This window comes from Macaca fascicularis, chromosome 1, assembly GCF_037993035.2.
Source record: "Macaca fascicularis isolate 582-1 chromosome 1, T2T-MFA8v1.1".
In the NCBI taxonomy this organism is placed as follows: Eukaryota; Metazoa; Chordata; class Mammalia; order Primates; family Cercopithecidae; genus Macaca; species Macaca fascicularis.
In genome coordinates this window covers 180,114,721-180,131,414 of record NC_088375.1, presented here as the reverse complement: position 1 = coordinate 180,131,414, position 16,694 = coordinate 180,114,721, and the positions used below count along the sequence as shown (strand labels likewise).

General features: G+C 50.5%; 1 protein-coding gene across 15 annotated transcripts in view; it reads left to right on the top strand.

Moving 5' to 3' along the window:
- Nucleotides 1-138: 138 nt before the first annotated feature.
- ACOT11 (acyl-CoA thioesterase 11) overlaps nt 139-16,694 on the top strand; it is a 101,658-nt gene continuing 85,102 nt past the window's right edge. For 9 of the 15 annotated variants that reach the window (XR_012419823.1, XR_012419814.1, XR_012419827.1 and 6 more), the window contains exon 1: nt 5,932-6,086. Coding sequence is in view for 5 of the 15 variants with exons in the window: in XM_074005952.1 (XP_073862053.1) it covers nt 6,054-6,086 (33 nt within the window). In the remaining 10 variants the exon portion in view is untranslated. Of the gene's footprint in view, nt 477-5,931; nt 6,087-16,694 lie in introns of those variants that run through there. The other 6 variants (XR_012419813.1, XR_012419812.1, XM_074005949.1 and 3 more) reach the window with 2 other exon arrangements.

The window sequence follows — 16,694 nt, the reverse complement described above, 5'->3', positions numbered from 1 at the left end:
CCCATAGTAGGTGCTCAGTCAAGGTGTGAACGAATAGCAAATATCCCTTTGGAAGGCTGAGTGGCCGGCTCCGCATCGCAGAAGGCGGCTCAGGGGCGCTCCGCCCGGACCTTGCCTGGTGCGGCCGCCCGCGTTTCCGCCTGTGCCCAGCGCCCGGGGATTGACGCCTTGCGGGTGGGGAGCCTGGCGCCGGCGGGGCCCGGGCCTGTGTGATGTGCAGGCTGGGCAGCACCGGGTGCCGCACCCGCGCCGGGGAGGGGCCGGGAGGGGCAGAGCCGTCCAGGAACTCTGCAGCGCCGCCGCCTCCGCGCCTCCCTTCAGCCTGTCCGCAGCTTCCTGCCTCAGGCTGTGCTCTGGGACGTCGCACCGGGCTTGTTTCTGAGCCCCTCCCCGCGGACTCGCTCCCCCGACGCCCCCAGCGGGCTCCCTCGGCCTCTGCCCTGCACGCCGCCGGGGCGGAGCCTCCCATCCTTTGGGTAAGAGCCGCTTCCCTGCCCACCGCCGGGGAAGGGCCACGTTTCTTGGGCTCCTCCTCCGCTCCAGCACGCTGCCTGGGAAGATCAACCTGTAACCTGGCGCTGGCCTCCAGACAGACAGGTGCTGCCTTGCACGGTCTTGCTGTCAGGCTGGGGCATGAAGCACCCTGGGATTTACGCTGGGATGGGTCTCTCACTAGGGTTGGGGCGGGCTGGGGTCACCCGGCACGACGCGCTGCAGAGGCTAGCTCCGGAGAGGACCTGGGGGCGCAAGACTCAGAGGCCAGAGGGTGCAGCCTCTGCTGACTCATCTGGGGACGGGACGGCTGGGAGGAGTGCTAGCCCCCGTTGTGAGCAATTCGAGAGCCAGTGCCAAATCTGGGAAGTCACTCTGGATCCAGAAGGCCAACTGGGCCAGCGAGGGGATTCCAGTCCCCAAAGGAGGAGGTGGTGAGAGACGGAGAGGGAGGGCATATCTGAGGCCCCTAGGCAGGATGAGTTCAGGGCTGGGCCCCACAGCCTGCTCATCCATCCTGAATCTGGCCTCCCGGACTTGGCGTTCCCGCCCTCCATCCCCACCAGGCTGTATCTTCTTTCCCCCTCCCCTGGCTTCTCACTGCTCTCCTTGCCCCAGCTTCTCCATAAAGAAACGTGGCTGTGAGGAGCGCCAGGCTTTGAAGCCAGGTCACCTCCACTTCCTCTAGTGCTGGTATCACTAACCCCTTCCTCTATCCTTCCTTCCTTTGTCCCCCTCCCCCACATTTATCCCACAACTTCCTTTATTCTGTCATGCCATGCCTAAGGGGCCCCTAGGAGGGGGCCAGGGGCAACTGGGAGTTTTTAGTTTGGAGAACAGGAGGGAATGAGAACGTTGTTGCGTCCACACATTCACTTGAGCATGCATTTACACATGCATTTACTTCTTTTCACTCACACATACATTCCTTCATTCTTTTGCAGTTACTCATTCATTCATTTTCTGGACACTTACTGAGCCTCTACTATGTTCAAGGCCCTGAGTGTTCAGGCGGAGGGGCCAGGATACTCTGATGGGTCAGTCCCATCCCTGATGCTGGCTAGCTCAAGGTCAAAAAGGGGGAATTACCACAAATCAGTCCAATTTAAGAGAAAATGCTCCGAGAAAGGGCTGTGAAGTGTGTGTGTGTTGTGTGTGTGTGTCTGTGTGTGTGCACAGGCGTTGGGGCACATAGCGGGAGAATGTAATTCCACTTGGGAGGGGCCAAGAAGGCTTCCTGTAGGCAGTGGCATTTGAGCTGGCCTTGATGGTGGGCAGGGTTTAGATGTAGACTTATTAAATGGGCATCGGGGTGGAGGGAACAGAAGAAACAAAGGACACTCCAGGGGTGTGAGGGAGCAGTGGGCACTTCTATTAATGGCATTAGGGGATCAGAAGAAAGAAGTCTGGACAGGGAGGCCAGGGCTGAGTGGAGGACAGGAGAGAGGAGCAGCCTTGTTCTGAGCAGCCCAGAGCCACAGTCATGGCAAGACCCTTCTGGCCCTTGTGTGTGTGTGGAGCTGTAGGTTCTGGTAGGAGCTGCAGGAGTTCGGCTAGGACAGTACTGTAAGTGGAAGTTGGTGTAGATGGTGTCAGAGGTCCCTCCTCCCCAGAGAGTCTGTGGTCCTCTCTGGGAAGGCCAAAGACCCAGGAGAGGGAATTCCTGGGAGTTTGGTTATTTATTCACTCATTCATTTCCTCTTTTGCCCTTAAACCCACTCATTCATTCATTTATTCTTCACTTAGTCACTAAACCCTTCCTCTGGGCAGGCCTTGTGCTGGAGACTCAGATGACTCAGAAGAGGTCCCTGCTCATGTGAGCTCCCAGTCTGGTGGGAGAGACAGACCCGTGCCTGACAGCGACAACCCAGAATCACTGTGGAATATAAGTGGAGATAATTTCTTTGTGTTTTGTCACTGAGTGGGGAGGCAGAGTTAAGACATGGACCAGAAGAATTAATGCAGATGTTTGGCCTCCAGCCAGAAAGGCCTGATCCGTGGGGCCAGGTGAAGAAGGTTGTAGTCTGGGAAAAGGAGTGTTTGAAAGAGAAAATCCTCTGGGTTCACAGGTGTGAAGAGGCAGGCTTTCTCTGGATGTGAGACTCCCCAGAGGCCCACTCAGGGACTGGGCCTTTGGGCTGAGGGCACCACAAGCTCCCCTCACACTAGAGATGAGCCTGCGGGATTTGGGAGCCCCTAGAGAATTTTTTTGGCTGGTCAGCATAAGCTGTAAGCAGGTTGAGGAGGGTGGTGGTAAATTTGTGGGCTTTGGACTTAGGTCAGGGTTCAAGTCCCGATGTTCCCTACCCATTGATGTGACTTTGGACAAATGACTTAATACTCTTTGCCTCCATTTTTTCCTCTACAGGAAAATAATAATCATAGTATCTTCCTTTTAGGGTGAGGCCTAGAGGCAATAACATACACGATGTGCTTGCACAGTGCTGAGCATTGAAAAGGGCTGTAATGACAGGGTTATAATGACAGTGACTATGATGATGACAGTGACATACCATCAAGTGCTGCCTTTAAAATCTCTGGGCCTTGGCTGGGCATAGTGGCTCATGCCTGTAATCCCAGCACTTTGGGAGGCCGAGGTGGGCAAATCACTGAGGTCAGGAGTTCGAGAACAGCCTGGCCAACATGGTGAAATCCCATCTCTGCTAAAAAATATTAAAAAACAAAATTAGCCAGGCCTGGTGGCACGTGCCTGCAACCCCAGCTACTCAGGAGCCTGAGGCAGGAGGATCGCTTGAACCCAGGAGGTGGAGGTTGCAGTGAGCTGAGATTGTGCCACTGCACTCCAGCCTGGGTGACAGAGTGAGACTCTGTCAAAAAAAGAAAAGGAAAGAAAAAAAAATCTCTGGGCCTCATTGTCCCCGTGTGTAAAATGGGAGGGCTGACCTAGCTCGCCAGTTCTCCAAGCGCGGTCCCTGGATCAGTGGCATTGGCATCCTTTGGGATCTTGTTAGAAACACAAATTCTTGGGTGCTACTTCAGTTCTACGGAATCAAAAACTGTGGGGACAGGGCCTAGCAATCTGTATTTTAACAAGCCCTCCAGGTGATTCTGGTGCAGGCTGGAGTTTGAGAACCACAGACCTCTTCTTGATCCACTGTTCCGGACTGTGATCCAACCATGTGTGTTTCATGCCTCTTGCACAGAGTGTCCGAGTCTGCAGTGTGGAGGCAAGGGGCACAGAGATGGGTAAGATGTGGTCCAAGCCCTTGGGAGGTTCCTGGAGGAGTTGGAAAGGAGTGAATATACCCATGGGAACATTCACTGGAGTAACAGACTGCACAGAGCTGTTGCGGTGACACAGGAGTGAGCTCTGTAATAGACAGCGGAGAGAGAAGAGGGACCTTCGTGGGCTGCAGGGGGCCCTGTTGAAAGATCTAGCTCTCTGCTGCTTGTTCCTGACACTAAGATTGATTCAGCCTTTCTGGAAGTCCTCTTGTTAGTCTAACGGAAGCCTCTCTCATTTCATACCTTGCTGTGTGGGGGGTGGACAGGGCTCTGGACTTGAGTTCAGGAGTGTGATTCTAGCCAACTTCCTCACTGTGTGTCTTTGGGAGGCTCACTTTCCTCCGGACCTCAGTTTAGCCATAAGTAAGATGTGGGGGTGAGCCAAATCCAGTGAGTGTGAGGCATTGCAGTTGTCTGGAGAGAGGGTAGGCTTGGGGGCCAGGAGCTCTCTGGGTTTTCGTTCCTCCTTCTGCAGAGGGAGGATTCTGAAATTGCCCTGGCTGCCTGTCAAGCTATCTTGGGGACCCAGTAAGATGAACTGTCCCCTCTTTGGGCTGGTTTCCTTACCATCCAGGGAAGTCTCATGATACCTGTCCAGTCTACCTCACATGGCTTTCCTCATGTCGAGTGTACTCATCATTCCGTCATTCTCAGAGGCTCCTTGATGCCTAAACCCCAACGTCTGGCATTCGAACCCTCCATGACAGGTTCCCAGCTTTCCTGCAAGGCGATGCTCCTCACAGCCTGTGACTGCCTCCTGTTCTGTGCCTGTCAGGCCTTCCACCTCACCCCTCTTCTTAGCCTATCCAAGCCCATTCAGTCTTCAGGCCAGGTCTAGCACTACATCCTCCAGGAAGCCTCCAGGATTGCCCCAATCCTCAGGGCCATCCATGGGCCATCTTGCAGTCTTTTAAGGTGTGACTTTAATTTCTCATTTGTAGACACGGAATGGCTGACCACTGACAAGCTGTTTGAGGGCAAGGCCTGAGCTCATGGGGATGAACATTATTAAAGTCCTTGACTTATGGAGCAGGGAGGCCCAGAGAAAGGAGGGAACTTGCTCAGAGTCACGTGGTACATTAGTGAAAGAAGGAGAACCCAGGCCTCTTAGGCAAGACAGGCCCGGAGGAGGCATGATTAGATCTGTGGTGAATGAGCGAGAGGCCCTGAGGATGGAAGGAAGGCTGTGGCCTCGGAATCCAGCTGGGCTGTCTCAGCTGGGCTGTGCACTCACTGGCTGTGCCACCTGGGGCATGTTACCTACCCTTCCTAAGGAATCTTGCCAGTGGGGTTGGAGGAGGACCAGTCCAAGGCCTGGCACACGGCAGGTGCTTGGTTATTACGGGGTGCATGCTATTACTTTCCATGTACTTGTCCATCCCAGCCCCCATGCCTGAATCCTTTCCCTGCCCCCCTCCCCACCCCTCACTTCCCTTAGCCACCAAGCACTCATTGTCCTGTCCTTAGTCCAACGTGAGTGTCAGGACCTCCTGATCAAGCCTGTGGGCAGAAGTCAGAGAGAGAAGGGAAAACGCTGGTGGTCTCTCAGTTGGTGGTGGCTACAGAGAAACTGGAGTGGGTGTCCCAAGGGGCTGAAGCCTGCATGGCCCCTGGGGTGGAATTTGGCAGGTGCCACTTTTAGAAAAGTCACACTGCCTATTTAAAGGAAGTGAGGGGTGTGTCCTGTCCCCAAACAGCAACTGCTGGATGCCTGCAGCCTGGAGCTGAGAAGCTGGTGGGCAGCGCTCCCAGGGTGAAGAATCCTAGCAGATGGGTCTGGTATCTCTCCGGGAGGTTGCTGGCAGCTCCCTGGCCTCCTGCCACCTTCCAGCCTGACCCCTTGTGGATGGATGGAAGCCTCATGGCTGTTTTGCCTATCTGCTGGCTGGGATGAGGGACCTGGACCCCCCCGCCAGCCCCCTTCCCCGGGAGTGATCACAGAGCCAAGAGACACTGTTGGCAGGATGATGGGCTTTGGGATTGGGGGTGCCTGGAGTTTGACTGGGGCTGGGTGCCCAGTGGGCGGGCACAGGCTCCTTGACGTGTCTGTGGCCTAGCTGGCAGCCCCGTCCTTCTTCTCCGCTAGGCGGGCACTGGAGCTTTCTGTGCAGGGCTCCTAGGAGAAGGGGGGCTGAGGGCAGTCTGAAGAGAGGCGGGACGCGGGGTGATAACAGCTGGCTCTGGTGGGCGGGCAGGAGCTGGGGAGGAGGAGCAGGAGAGGCCCACAGGCTTCATTTGGAGCGGGGCCTGGCTGTTGCTCAGGTGACCAGCTTTTGTCTCTGGGAGGGTGCTGCTTTCCCCGGCCACCCGGCGCGATGATCCAGAATGTCGGAAATCACCTGCGACGGGTATGGAGGGTGGGCTGGGGCAGCGGGAGGGCTCTGGAGGCTGGGCACCCAGAAAGAGATTGACGTTTCCATTTTAACTCATACGCTCTGCATCTCCTCACACTCTCCACGGGCCATTTTCTAGCTCTTTTGGAAGGAGAAATCGCAGAGCCCCTGGGCTGGTTTATTATCAGCAGCAGTCTCCAAACAGGCCCCAGGGGCTGTCAGATCCCCTACGGGCTGGCTGTGCTCAGTGGAATCACCTTCAGCAAGTGTTGGCCTCTGGAATTCTATTTGGTGGGCGTATGTTTCTCCCTGCAGAGTTCTGTACGTGTTTCTGGGGAACATCTGAGCTCCATAGCCTTGCGGTGCTTCATGCTCAGAGCTCAGGACCCCCAAAGCTACAGAGCTGGTGGGAGAGACAGGGTGTGAGGTATGTGTGGGAGTGAGTATGTGTGGTGGGGTGAGGTGGGCGTTCTCGGGGAGTGGAACCTCTTTGGGAGAGCAAGCACAGGATCACATGAGGGCTGCGGAAAGCTGTCCTGCAAAGTGACCTTGAAGAGAACTTTTCTCTGCACTTTGGAGCTGAGATTAGGTGCGGAGGCACACAGCAGACCTAAGTGCCCAGCAGCGCCTGGCAGTGGATGGAGTGTATGGAGATGGGCTCAGGACAGACTGCCAGAGGTTGTAATGGGTGTAGTGTGGCTGACCTCTGAGGATATTTCCAGGAAAAGCCTTTTTATTTATTTATTTATTTTTTTTTTTGAGACGGAGTCTTGCTCTGTCGCCCAGGCTGGAGTGCAGTGGCCGGATCTCAGCTCACTGCAAGCTCCACCCCCGGGTTTACACCATTCTCCTGGCTCAGCCTCCCGAGTAGCTGGGACTACAGGCGCCCGCCACCTCGCCCGGCTAGTTTTTTGTATTTTTTTAGTAGAGACGGGGTTTCACCGTGTTAGCCAGGATGGTCTCGATCTCCTGACCTCGTGATCCGCCTGTCTCGGCCTCCCAAAGTGCTGGGATTACAGGCTTGAGCCACCGCGCCCGGCCGAAAAGCCTTTTTTTTTAAAGGGGCTGGAACAAATAAATGTCTTATCCGTCCCCTCCCTCCATCTGCACAGCCACTGCAGAACTCAGCATCCGCACCGGACCCTGTGCATCTTGTCTCCCGTGGCTGCCCCATCCCATGTCAGCCCCTTTCAGTCCACTCTCCACACTGGAGGGATGCTTCTAAAAGGTAAATGTGCTGACTCCTCACCTGCTCAGACAGCTACCTGAGGATGATTTTCACATTCCTTACTTGAGACAAAGGGATATTGGCACTCTGGCCCCTGCCCACACCTCCATTTTCCTTCCACCATCCCTACCCCTCTGTTGTCTCTGCCTCAGCCATATCAAGCTGCTCTCCGTGGCCTCGGTGTCCCACCTTTGTTCTCTCCTCCGGGATGTTGTACTTGCTGTGTCTTCTGCTGGAGCTACCCCCAGCCTTCCTGCATCTCCCCAAACTTGTCTCCCTGGCAAGTTCCTTCTGAGTCCTCAGATCTCAGCTCAGGTGCTGCCTCCTCTGGAAGTCCTTCCCAGATTTCTCATGGCACCACGAGCCTCTGCGTTAACTCGTTTTCACACTGGATTGTGTGCTAGACTGGCACATACATTCCTCCCACCAGCCAGGGAGCAACACAAGGCTGCTCTTGGTGTACCCAGCACAGGGATGGGTGTGGCCAGAGGCCAGGGAATGCTTAATGAATGAATGGGGACAGGCAGCTTTTCAGCAGTGAGGCCAAGGGTGGGATCTGAGTAGCAGGGCCGCTTGCTCTTGTCATCTGAGTGCAGGGCAGAGTGTCTCCCAGGTGGGAGGGGCTGCTCGTATCTTCTCCTATGCCTTGTTGTATTTAACCCTTTATGACTTTTTCCTTCATCAGTAAATGGGGGCAAGGCGCTGGGGAAGAGACATATCATTATCACTGTTTTACAGAGATAACAATGGTAACCAATCTTCACATAGCTTTTTTGCATATATGAACTCATTCAGTTCTCTATGAGGTAGGTGCAGTTATCATCCCTGTATCCCAGATAAGGAATCTCACAGAGGGTAAGTGACTTGCTCAAGATCACACTGGTAGGAAGTGGCAGAGCTGGGATCTGAACCCAGCAGTTTGGCCCCAGAGTCTGAGCTCTTAAGGAATCTGAGGCTCAGCCAGAGGAAGGCGCAGATGTGGGATTCCAACCCACATGTCCCGACTCTGAGCCCAGCTGGCATTCAGCTTCCTTGCACTGCCTCTATTGAAGGGGGTGGAGGTGGGTGTTGGGGGTGGAAGTTGGGCTCTTGAGGACACAGGTGGCCTCCTGTCAGCTAAGAACACTCTGGCCTTGATTGCCACCTCTGCACCACTGCCTGGATGGTGGATCTCTTTGGATTTCTCTCGAATTCCCTTAGTTCCTCTGGAATACAAGAGGGTTTAGGAACATTTTCTGGCTTGGTGCCAAAGCTGTTTTTAATGAAAAGCAAACAAGCAAACAAATAAACAATCCCTGGCCAGGCATGGTGGCTCACACCTGTCATCCTAGCACTTTGGGAGGCTGAGGCAGGTGAATTGCTTGAGCTCAGGAGTTTGAGACCAGCCTGGCCAACATGGTGAAATCCCATCTCTACCAAAAATACAAAAAAAAAAAAAAAAAAAAAAAAAAAAAGCTGGGCATGGTGGCATGTACCTGCGGACCCAGCTACTCGGGAGGCTGAGGTGGGAGGATCACTTGAGCCTGCCTGGGAGGTGAAGGCTGCAGTGAACCAAGACCATGCTACTGTACTCTAGCCTGGATGACAGAGTGAGATCCTGTCTCAAAACAAAAACAAAAACAAACAAAAAGCCCCACCAAGCCGGGCGTGGTGACTCATGCCTGTAATCTCAGCACTTTGGGAGGCCGAGACGGGTGGATCACTTGAGGCCAGGAATTTGAGACCAGCCTGGCCAACATGGTGAAACCCTGTCTCTACCAAAAATACAAAAATTAGCTGGGCATGGTGGCGCGCTCCTATAGTCCCAGCTACTCGTGACACTGAGGCAGGAGAATCGCTTGAACCCAGGAGGCAGAGGTTGCAGTGAACCGAGTTCGCACCACTGCACTCCAGCCTGGGCAACAGAGTGGTCTCAAAACAACAACAACAATAACAACAACAAACTCACCAAACTGTCTTTAATAGGGACTAAACTGGAAACAGAAGAGGGGGTGTCAGATAATCCACAAACTCCACTTTGCATGGTTGGGGGCCATTTTCAGTGTCCTATGGCACTGTAGACAGAGTCAGCATTGGAGTTCGAGGGCTCTGGTCCCTACTCGTCCCTGGGTACCCAGCAAGTGAGTGGGTGACTGAATGAAGTGGCCAGCCTGCTGCCATGCTCGGGGCTGGGAGAACTGCTGAGTGCCAGTGTGGTGGTGCCAGAAAGGTCTCCCTGTCCTGCTTCAATCCTTGCCTCTCCACGTGGAGAACTCTTCTCCTTTCCCTATGCAAGACGTCAGTCTACACTGGGCACTGAGTCTCACATTTCTGGGCTAGCAGGGACGCACTGGTGCCCTTGTAGGAGGTGGGCAGGGGTCCTGGGAGGTCTGGGAGCCTCTGCCCAGCCTCAGGTCTAGCCTGGCCCAGGTCAGCTCTCAGTGGGGTTCAGAAGCTTTTTTCACTCCAGAAATGGTGATGGGGCTGGTTGTTTTTGTTTTTGGTTTAAGACGGAGTCTCACTCTGTCACCCAGGCTGGAGTGTGGTGGTGCAATCTTGGCTCACTGCAGCCTCCGCCTCCCAGATTCAAGGGATTCTCCTGCCTAGCCTCCCGAGTAGCCTCCCGAGTAGCTGGGATTACAGGTGCCCACCACTATGCCTGGCTAATTTTTGTATTAACCTCCAACCGCACAATGCAATCCTACTGCTTTACCTTGAACCTGAGGACAGCTGGAGAGCTCGCCACAACCTCCTCAGCTTCATAAGGGGTCTAACTCAGAGTGTGGGGAGGTTCAGGGCACAATGATTGGATGTTCACCCCACTGCTCACTGTGTGACCTTTGGCCAGGGGTTCCTCTCTCTAGTCCTTAGGGTGCTTGGGTGATCCCTGAGGTCCTCGCCAGCCTGGACATCCTGGGGCTGTGAAATGTTTGTGAAGGGTTTGTCTGCCACCATGAGGTTGATCCTGACAGTGAGAGGCAGGGTCCCGTCTCTCCTGAGGACCCTACTCTGTGTTGGAGATGGGGAGACCTTAGACATAAAATGATGGACCTATCATATACAAGGAGTCCCAAAACTGCTGAATGAATGAGTGACCACGGGTGCTCAGAAGCAGATTGAGTTGGTCCCAGAAGGCTTCCTGGAGGAAGAGGTGAGACTTGAACGTGTAGCATCAGCCTGTTCAGGAGCCATATGTGAACCCCAGGCTCAGCTATGGGCAGACACTCTTAGTGTTTTTTTTTTTTTTTATTTGGAGACAGAGTCTCACTCTGTCGCCCAGGCTGGAGGGCTGAAGTACAGTGGTGCCATCTCAGCTAACTGCAACCTCCGCCTCCCTGGTTCAAGCGATTCTCATGCCTCAGCCTCCTGAGTAGCTGGGACTACGGTGGGTGCCATCACACCTGGCTAATTTTTTGTGTTTTTAGTAGAGATGGGGTTTCACCATGTTGGCCAGGCTGGTCTCGAACTCCTGACCTCAGGTGATCCGCCCACCTTGGCCTCCCAAAGTGCTGGGATTACAGGTGTGAGCCACCATGCCCGGCCCACTTTTAGTGTTCTTAATTTATTTAGAGGACTCTTTTTTTTTTTTCTCTCCAAAATGTTATTTTAATATGCATAGCATAAGCGAATGATTACCTTATTAAAAAAAAAAAATTAAAATGGGCCAGGCATGGTGGCTCATGCCTATAATCCCAACACTTTGGGAGGCCGAGGCGGGTGGATTACTTGAGGTCAGGAGTTTGAGACCAGCCTGACCAACATGGAGAAACTCCATCTCTATTAAAAATACAAAAATACGCAGGATATGCTCAGTTGAACCTGGGAGGTGGAGGTTGCAGTAAGCTGAGATTGCGCCACCGCACTCCAGGCTGGGTGACAGAACAAGACTTTGTCTCAAAAAAAAATTTTTTTTAAATAAATGGACAGATAACAATCTATGTTTTTATCATGTACAAATGATGTTTTGAAGTATATATACATTATGTAATGATTAAACCTAATAGATGCATTACCTCACATCGTTTTCATTTTTTTGGTGATAGTGCAGAACATCTACTCTACATTTTTCAAGAATACAATATGTTATAATTAACTATATCACCTTACTGTATAATAGGTCTCTTGAAATTTATTCCTCCTAAGTGTAATTATGCATCCTCTGACCAAGATCTCTCCATCCCTGCTAACAACCCCTGCCTCTGATAAGCAGCATTATACTCTATTTCCATGAAATCAACTTTTTAAGATTCACATCTGAGTGAGGTCATGTGGTATTTGTCTTTCTGTGCCTGGCCTTTATTTCACTTAACATAACACACTCGGGGAGGCGGCTCATGCCCATAATCCCAGTACTTCGGGAGGCTGAGATGGGCGGATCGCTTGAGTGCAGGACTTCGAGGCCAGCCTGGACAACATGGCAAAACCCGATCTCTACAAAAACCACAAAAATAGCCCGGTGTGGTGGCATGCGCCTCTAGTCCCAGCTACTTGGGATGCTGAGGTGGGAAGATGGCTTGAGCCTGGCAGGTGGAGGTTGTTGTGAGCTGAAGTTACTGCATTCCAGCCTGGGCAACAGAGCCAGACCCTGTCACACACAAGAACAAAACAAAACAAAAGAAAACAAACAAACAAAAAACCCACCATAACATACTCCAGGTTCATCCATGTAGTTGCAAATGGCAGGATTTTATTTTATTTTTATGGCTGAATAGTATTCCATAGTGTGTGTGTGTGTGTGTGTGTGTACATACATACATACATACATACATATATATATATATATATATATTTTTTTTTTTTTCTTTTTTGAGATGGAGTCTGGCTCTGTCACCCAGGCTGGAATACAGTGGTGCAATTGTGGCTCACTGCAGCCTTGAGCTCCTGGGCTCAAGCAAGCCTCCCGCCTCAGCCGCCTGAGTAGCTGGGTGTTAGAGGTATGCACCACTGTGCCCAGCTAATTTTTTTTTTTTTAAGTTTTTGTAGAGGCCGGGCGCGGTGGCTCAAGCCTGTAGTCCCAGCACTTTGGGAGGCCGAGACGGGCGGATCACGAGGTCAGGAGATCGAGACCATCCTGGCTAACACGGTGAAACCCCGTCTCTACTAAAAAAATACAAAAAACTAGCCGGGCGAGGTGGCGGGCGCCTGTAGTCCCAACTGCTCGGGAGGCTGAGGCAGGAGAATGGCGTAAACCCAGGAGGCGGAGCTTGCAGTGAGCTGAGATCCGGCCACTGCACTCCAGCCTGGGCGGTAGAGCGAGACTCCGTCTCAAAAAAAAAAAAAAAAAGTTTTTGTAGAGATGGGTTCTCTCTATGTTGACCAGGCTGGTCTTGAACTCCTGGCCTCAAGCTATCCTCTCCCCTTGGCTTCCCAAAGTGTTGGGATTGCAGGTTTGAGCCACCACACCCGGCTTTATACTACATTTAAAAAATTCATTCATCCACTGGTGGACCCTTAGTTGGTTCTGTATCTTGGCTATTGTGAATAGTGCTGCAATAAACATGGGAGTGCAGGTATCTCTTCAACATACTGATTTCATTTCCTTTGGCTATATACCCAGTAGTGGGACTGCTGGATCATATGGTAATTCTATTTTTAACTTTTTGAGGAACCTCTGTACTGTTTTCCATAATGGCTGTACCAATTTACACTCCCATCAACAGTGTCAAAGGGTTGCCTTTTCCCCGAATCCTTGCCAACACATATTGTCTTCTGTTTTTGTTTGTTTGTTTGTTTGTTTTTTGAGACGGAGTCTCGCTCTGTCTCCCAGGCTGGAGTGTAGTGGCGCAATCTTGGCTCATTGCAACTGCTGCCTCCCGGGTTCAAGTGATTCTCCTGCCTCAGCCTCCCAAGTAGCTGGGATTACAGACATTGTGACACCACGCCTGGCTAATTTTTTGTATTTTCAGTAGAGAAGGGGTTTCACCATGTGGGTCAGGCTGGTCCTGAACTCCTGACCTCGTGATCCACCTGCCTTGGCCTCCAAAAGTGCTGGGATTACAGGCTTGAGCCACTACTCCCGGCTCTGGTTTTTTGATAGTAGCCATTCTGACAGGTGTGAGATGCTATTTCATTATGGTTTTGATTTGCATTTCCACGATGATTAGTGATGTTGAGTATTTTTTTCATATACCTGGTGGACATTTGTGTATCTTCCTTTGAGAAATGCCTATTCAGGTCTTTCGCCCATTTTAGTTTTTTGTTGTTGTTGTTGCTATTGAGTTGTTTTACTTCTTTGTATATTTTGAGTGTTAACCCCTTGTCAGATGTATAGTTTGTAAATATTTTCTCCCATTCTGTAGGTTGTCTCTTAACTCTGTTGATTGGTTCCTTTGCTGTGCAGAATTATTTTAGTATAAAGAAATCACATATATTTTTGCTTTTGTTGCCTGTGCTTTTGACACCTTATCCAAAAAATTCTTACCTAGCACAACGTCATGAACTGTTTCCCCTATGTTTTCTTCCAGTAATTTTGTAGTTTGGGGGTCGTACATTTAAGTCTTTAATTCATTTTGAGTTTTTATTTTTTATTTCTTATTTATTTTTTTGAGATGGAGTCTCGCTCTGTCGCCCAGGCTGGAGTGCAGTGGCATGATCTCGGCTCACTGCAACCTCTGCCTCCCAGGTTCAAGCGATTCTCCTGCTGCCTCATCCTCCCGAGTAGCTGGGATCACAGGCACATGCCACCACACCTAGCTAACTTTTGTATTTTTAGTAGAAATGGGATTTCACCATGTTGGCCAGCCTAGTCTCGAACTCTTGACTGAGTGATCTGCCTGCCTCAGCCTCCCAAAGTGCTGAGATTACAGGGTGAGCCACCACACCTGGCCTGAGTTGATTTTTTATACAGTGAGAGATAAGGGTTTGATTTCAGTTCTTGATTTCATTTCATTTGATTTTTTACATGTGGGTATCCAGTTTTCCCAACATCAATTGTTGAATAGACTGTCCCTTCCCCAGTGTGTGTTCTGGCACCTTTGTTGAAAATCAGTTGGCTGTAAATGTGTAGATTTATTTTGGAGCTCTCTATTCTGTTCCATTGATCTATATGTCTGTCGATTAATGTAGCTTTGTAGTATATTTTGAAATCAGGTAGTATAGTATGATGCCTTTGGCTCTGTTCTTTTTGCTCAAGATTGCTTTGGCTATCTGGGGTCTTTTGTGGTTTCATATGAATTTTAGACTTGTTTTTTCTATTTCTGGGAAGACTGTCATTGGCATTTTGATAGGGATTGCATTGAATCTGTAGATTGCTTTGAGTAGTATGGACATTTTAACATTAATTCTTCCAATCCATGAATGTGGAATCTTTTCATTTATATCTTCTTCAATTTCTTTCATTAATGTTTTATAGTTTTCATTGTAGAGATCTTTTTTTTTTTTTTCTTGAGATGGAGTCTCACTCTGTCACCCAGGCAATCTTGGCTCACTGCAACCTTTGCCTCCTGGGCTCAAGTGATTATCCTGCCTCAACCCCCCGAGTAGCTGAGATTACAGGTGTGTGCCACCATGCCTGGCTAATTTTTGTATTTTTAGTAGAGACAGGGTTTCACCATATTGGCCAGGCTGGTCTCGAACTCCTGACCTTAAGTGATCCACCCACCTCAGCCTCCCAAAGTGCCGGGATTTCAGACGTGAGCCACAGTACCTGGCCTTCACTGTAGAGATCTTTCATCTCCTTTATTTAGTTTTTAAGAGACAGTGTTTCCCTCTGTTGCCCAGGTTGGAGTACAGTGGTCTGATCATAGCTCACTGCAGCTATGAATTCCTGGGCTCAAATGATACTCCTGCCTCAGCCTCCCAAGTAGCTGAGACTACAGGCATGTGCCACCACAACTGGCTGATTTTTTTTTTATTTAAAAAAATTTAAAAAAATTTATACTTAGGCCGGTGGTGGTGGCTGACGCCTGTAATCCTGGCACTTTGGGAGGCCTAGGCGGGTGTATCACAAGGTCAGGAGTTTGAGACCAGTCTGGTCAACATGGTGAAATCCTGTCTCTACTAAAAATACAAAAATTAGCTGGGCATGGTGGTGCGTGCCTGTAATCCCAGCTACTCAGGAGGCTGAGGCAGGAGAATTGCTTGAACCCGGGAGGCGGAGGTTACAGTGAGCCGAGATCGCGCCACTGCACTTTAGCCTGGGCGACAGAGCAATACTCTGTCTCAAAAAAAAAAAGAAAAAAAAGAAAATTAGAATTCTTTATCTACCCATGTGAGCACTGAAAAAAAAAATTTTTTTTAAAGAGATGGAGTTTTGTATGTTGCCCAGGCTAGTCTCATACTCTTGGGCTCAGCAATCCTCCCACCTCAGCCTCCTGAGTAGCTGGAATTACAGGCATGAGCCACCACTCCTGGCTTTTTACCTCTTTGGTTAAACTTACTCTCAGGTATTTTATTTTATTTCATTTTATTTTATTTTTGGTAGCTATTGTCAATGGGATTGTTTTCTAGATTTTCTTTTTTAGATAGTTTGCTATTAGTATATAGAAAGACTACTGGCCGGGCGCCGTGGCTCAAGCCTGTAATCCCAGCACTTTGGGAGGCCGAGACGGGCGGATCACGAGGTCAGGAGATTGAGACCATCCTGGCTAACATGGTGAAACCCCGTCTCTACTAAAAAATACAAAAAACTAGCCGGGCGAGGTGGCGGGCACCTGCAGTCCCAGCTGCTCGGGAGGCTGAGGCAGGAGAATGGCATAAACCTGGGAGGCGGAGCTTGCAGTGAGCTGAGATCTAGCCACTGCACTCCAGCCTGGGCGACAGAGCGAGACTCCGTCTCAAAAAAAAAAAAAAAAAAACAAAGACTACTAACTTTTGTATGTTGATTTTGATCCTGAAACTTTACTGAATTTATTATTCCTACCAGTGTTTTAGTGGAGGATTTAGGGTTTTCTGTGTATAGGATTATGACATCTGCAAACCGGGACAATTTAAATTCCTGCTTTCCAATTTGGATGCCCTTTATTTCTCTCTCTTGCCTAATTGCTCTGGCTAGGACTTCCAGTATTATGCTGGATATAAGTGGTGAAAGTGGGCATCTTTGTTTTATTCCACATCTGAGATGAAAAGCTTCCAACTTTTCCCTGTTCAGTGGAGGACTCTTCTTCATCCTTCAAAAGCCAGCTCAGCTATCATTTCCCCTTTGAATCCTCATCTTGCCTGTCCCTATAGTTGATGACGTCTCCTCAGGATGGTGTACACGCTTCACTTGTTCCCTCCACAGGTACTTACTGTACCGGGGGATTAATAGGTAGCAGGTGCCGGGTATGCTGTGGCCGATGATGCAGCCTGTCTCCTGGAGCTGACAGCTAGTGCAGGGGAGATAGGGAGAAGGTATTCAAATAAACAATGCTGAAAATCTGCAATAAATGCTGTGAATAGTAGTAATAAGAGTAAATGCCATACAAGTGCTAGCTGTA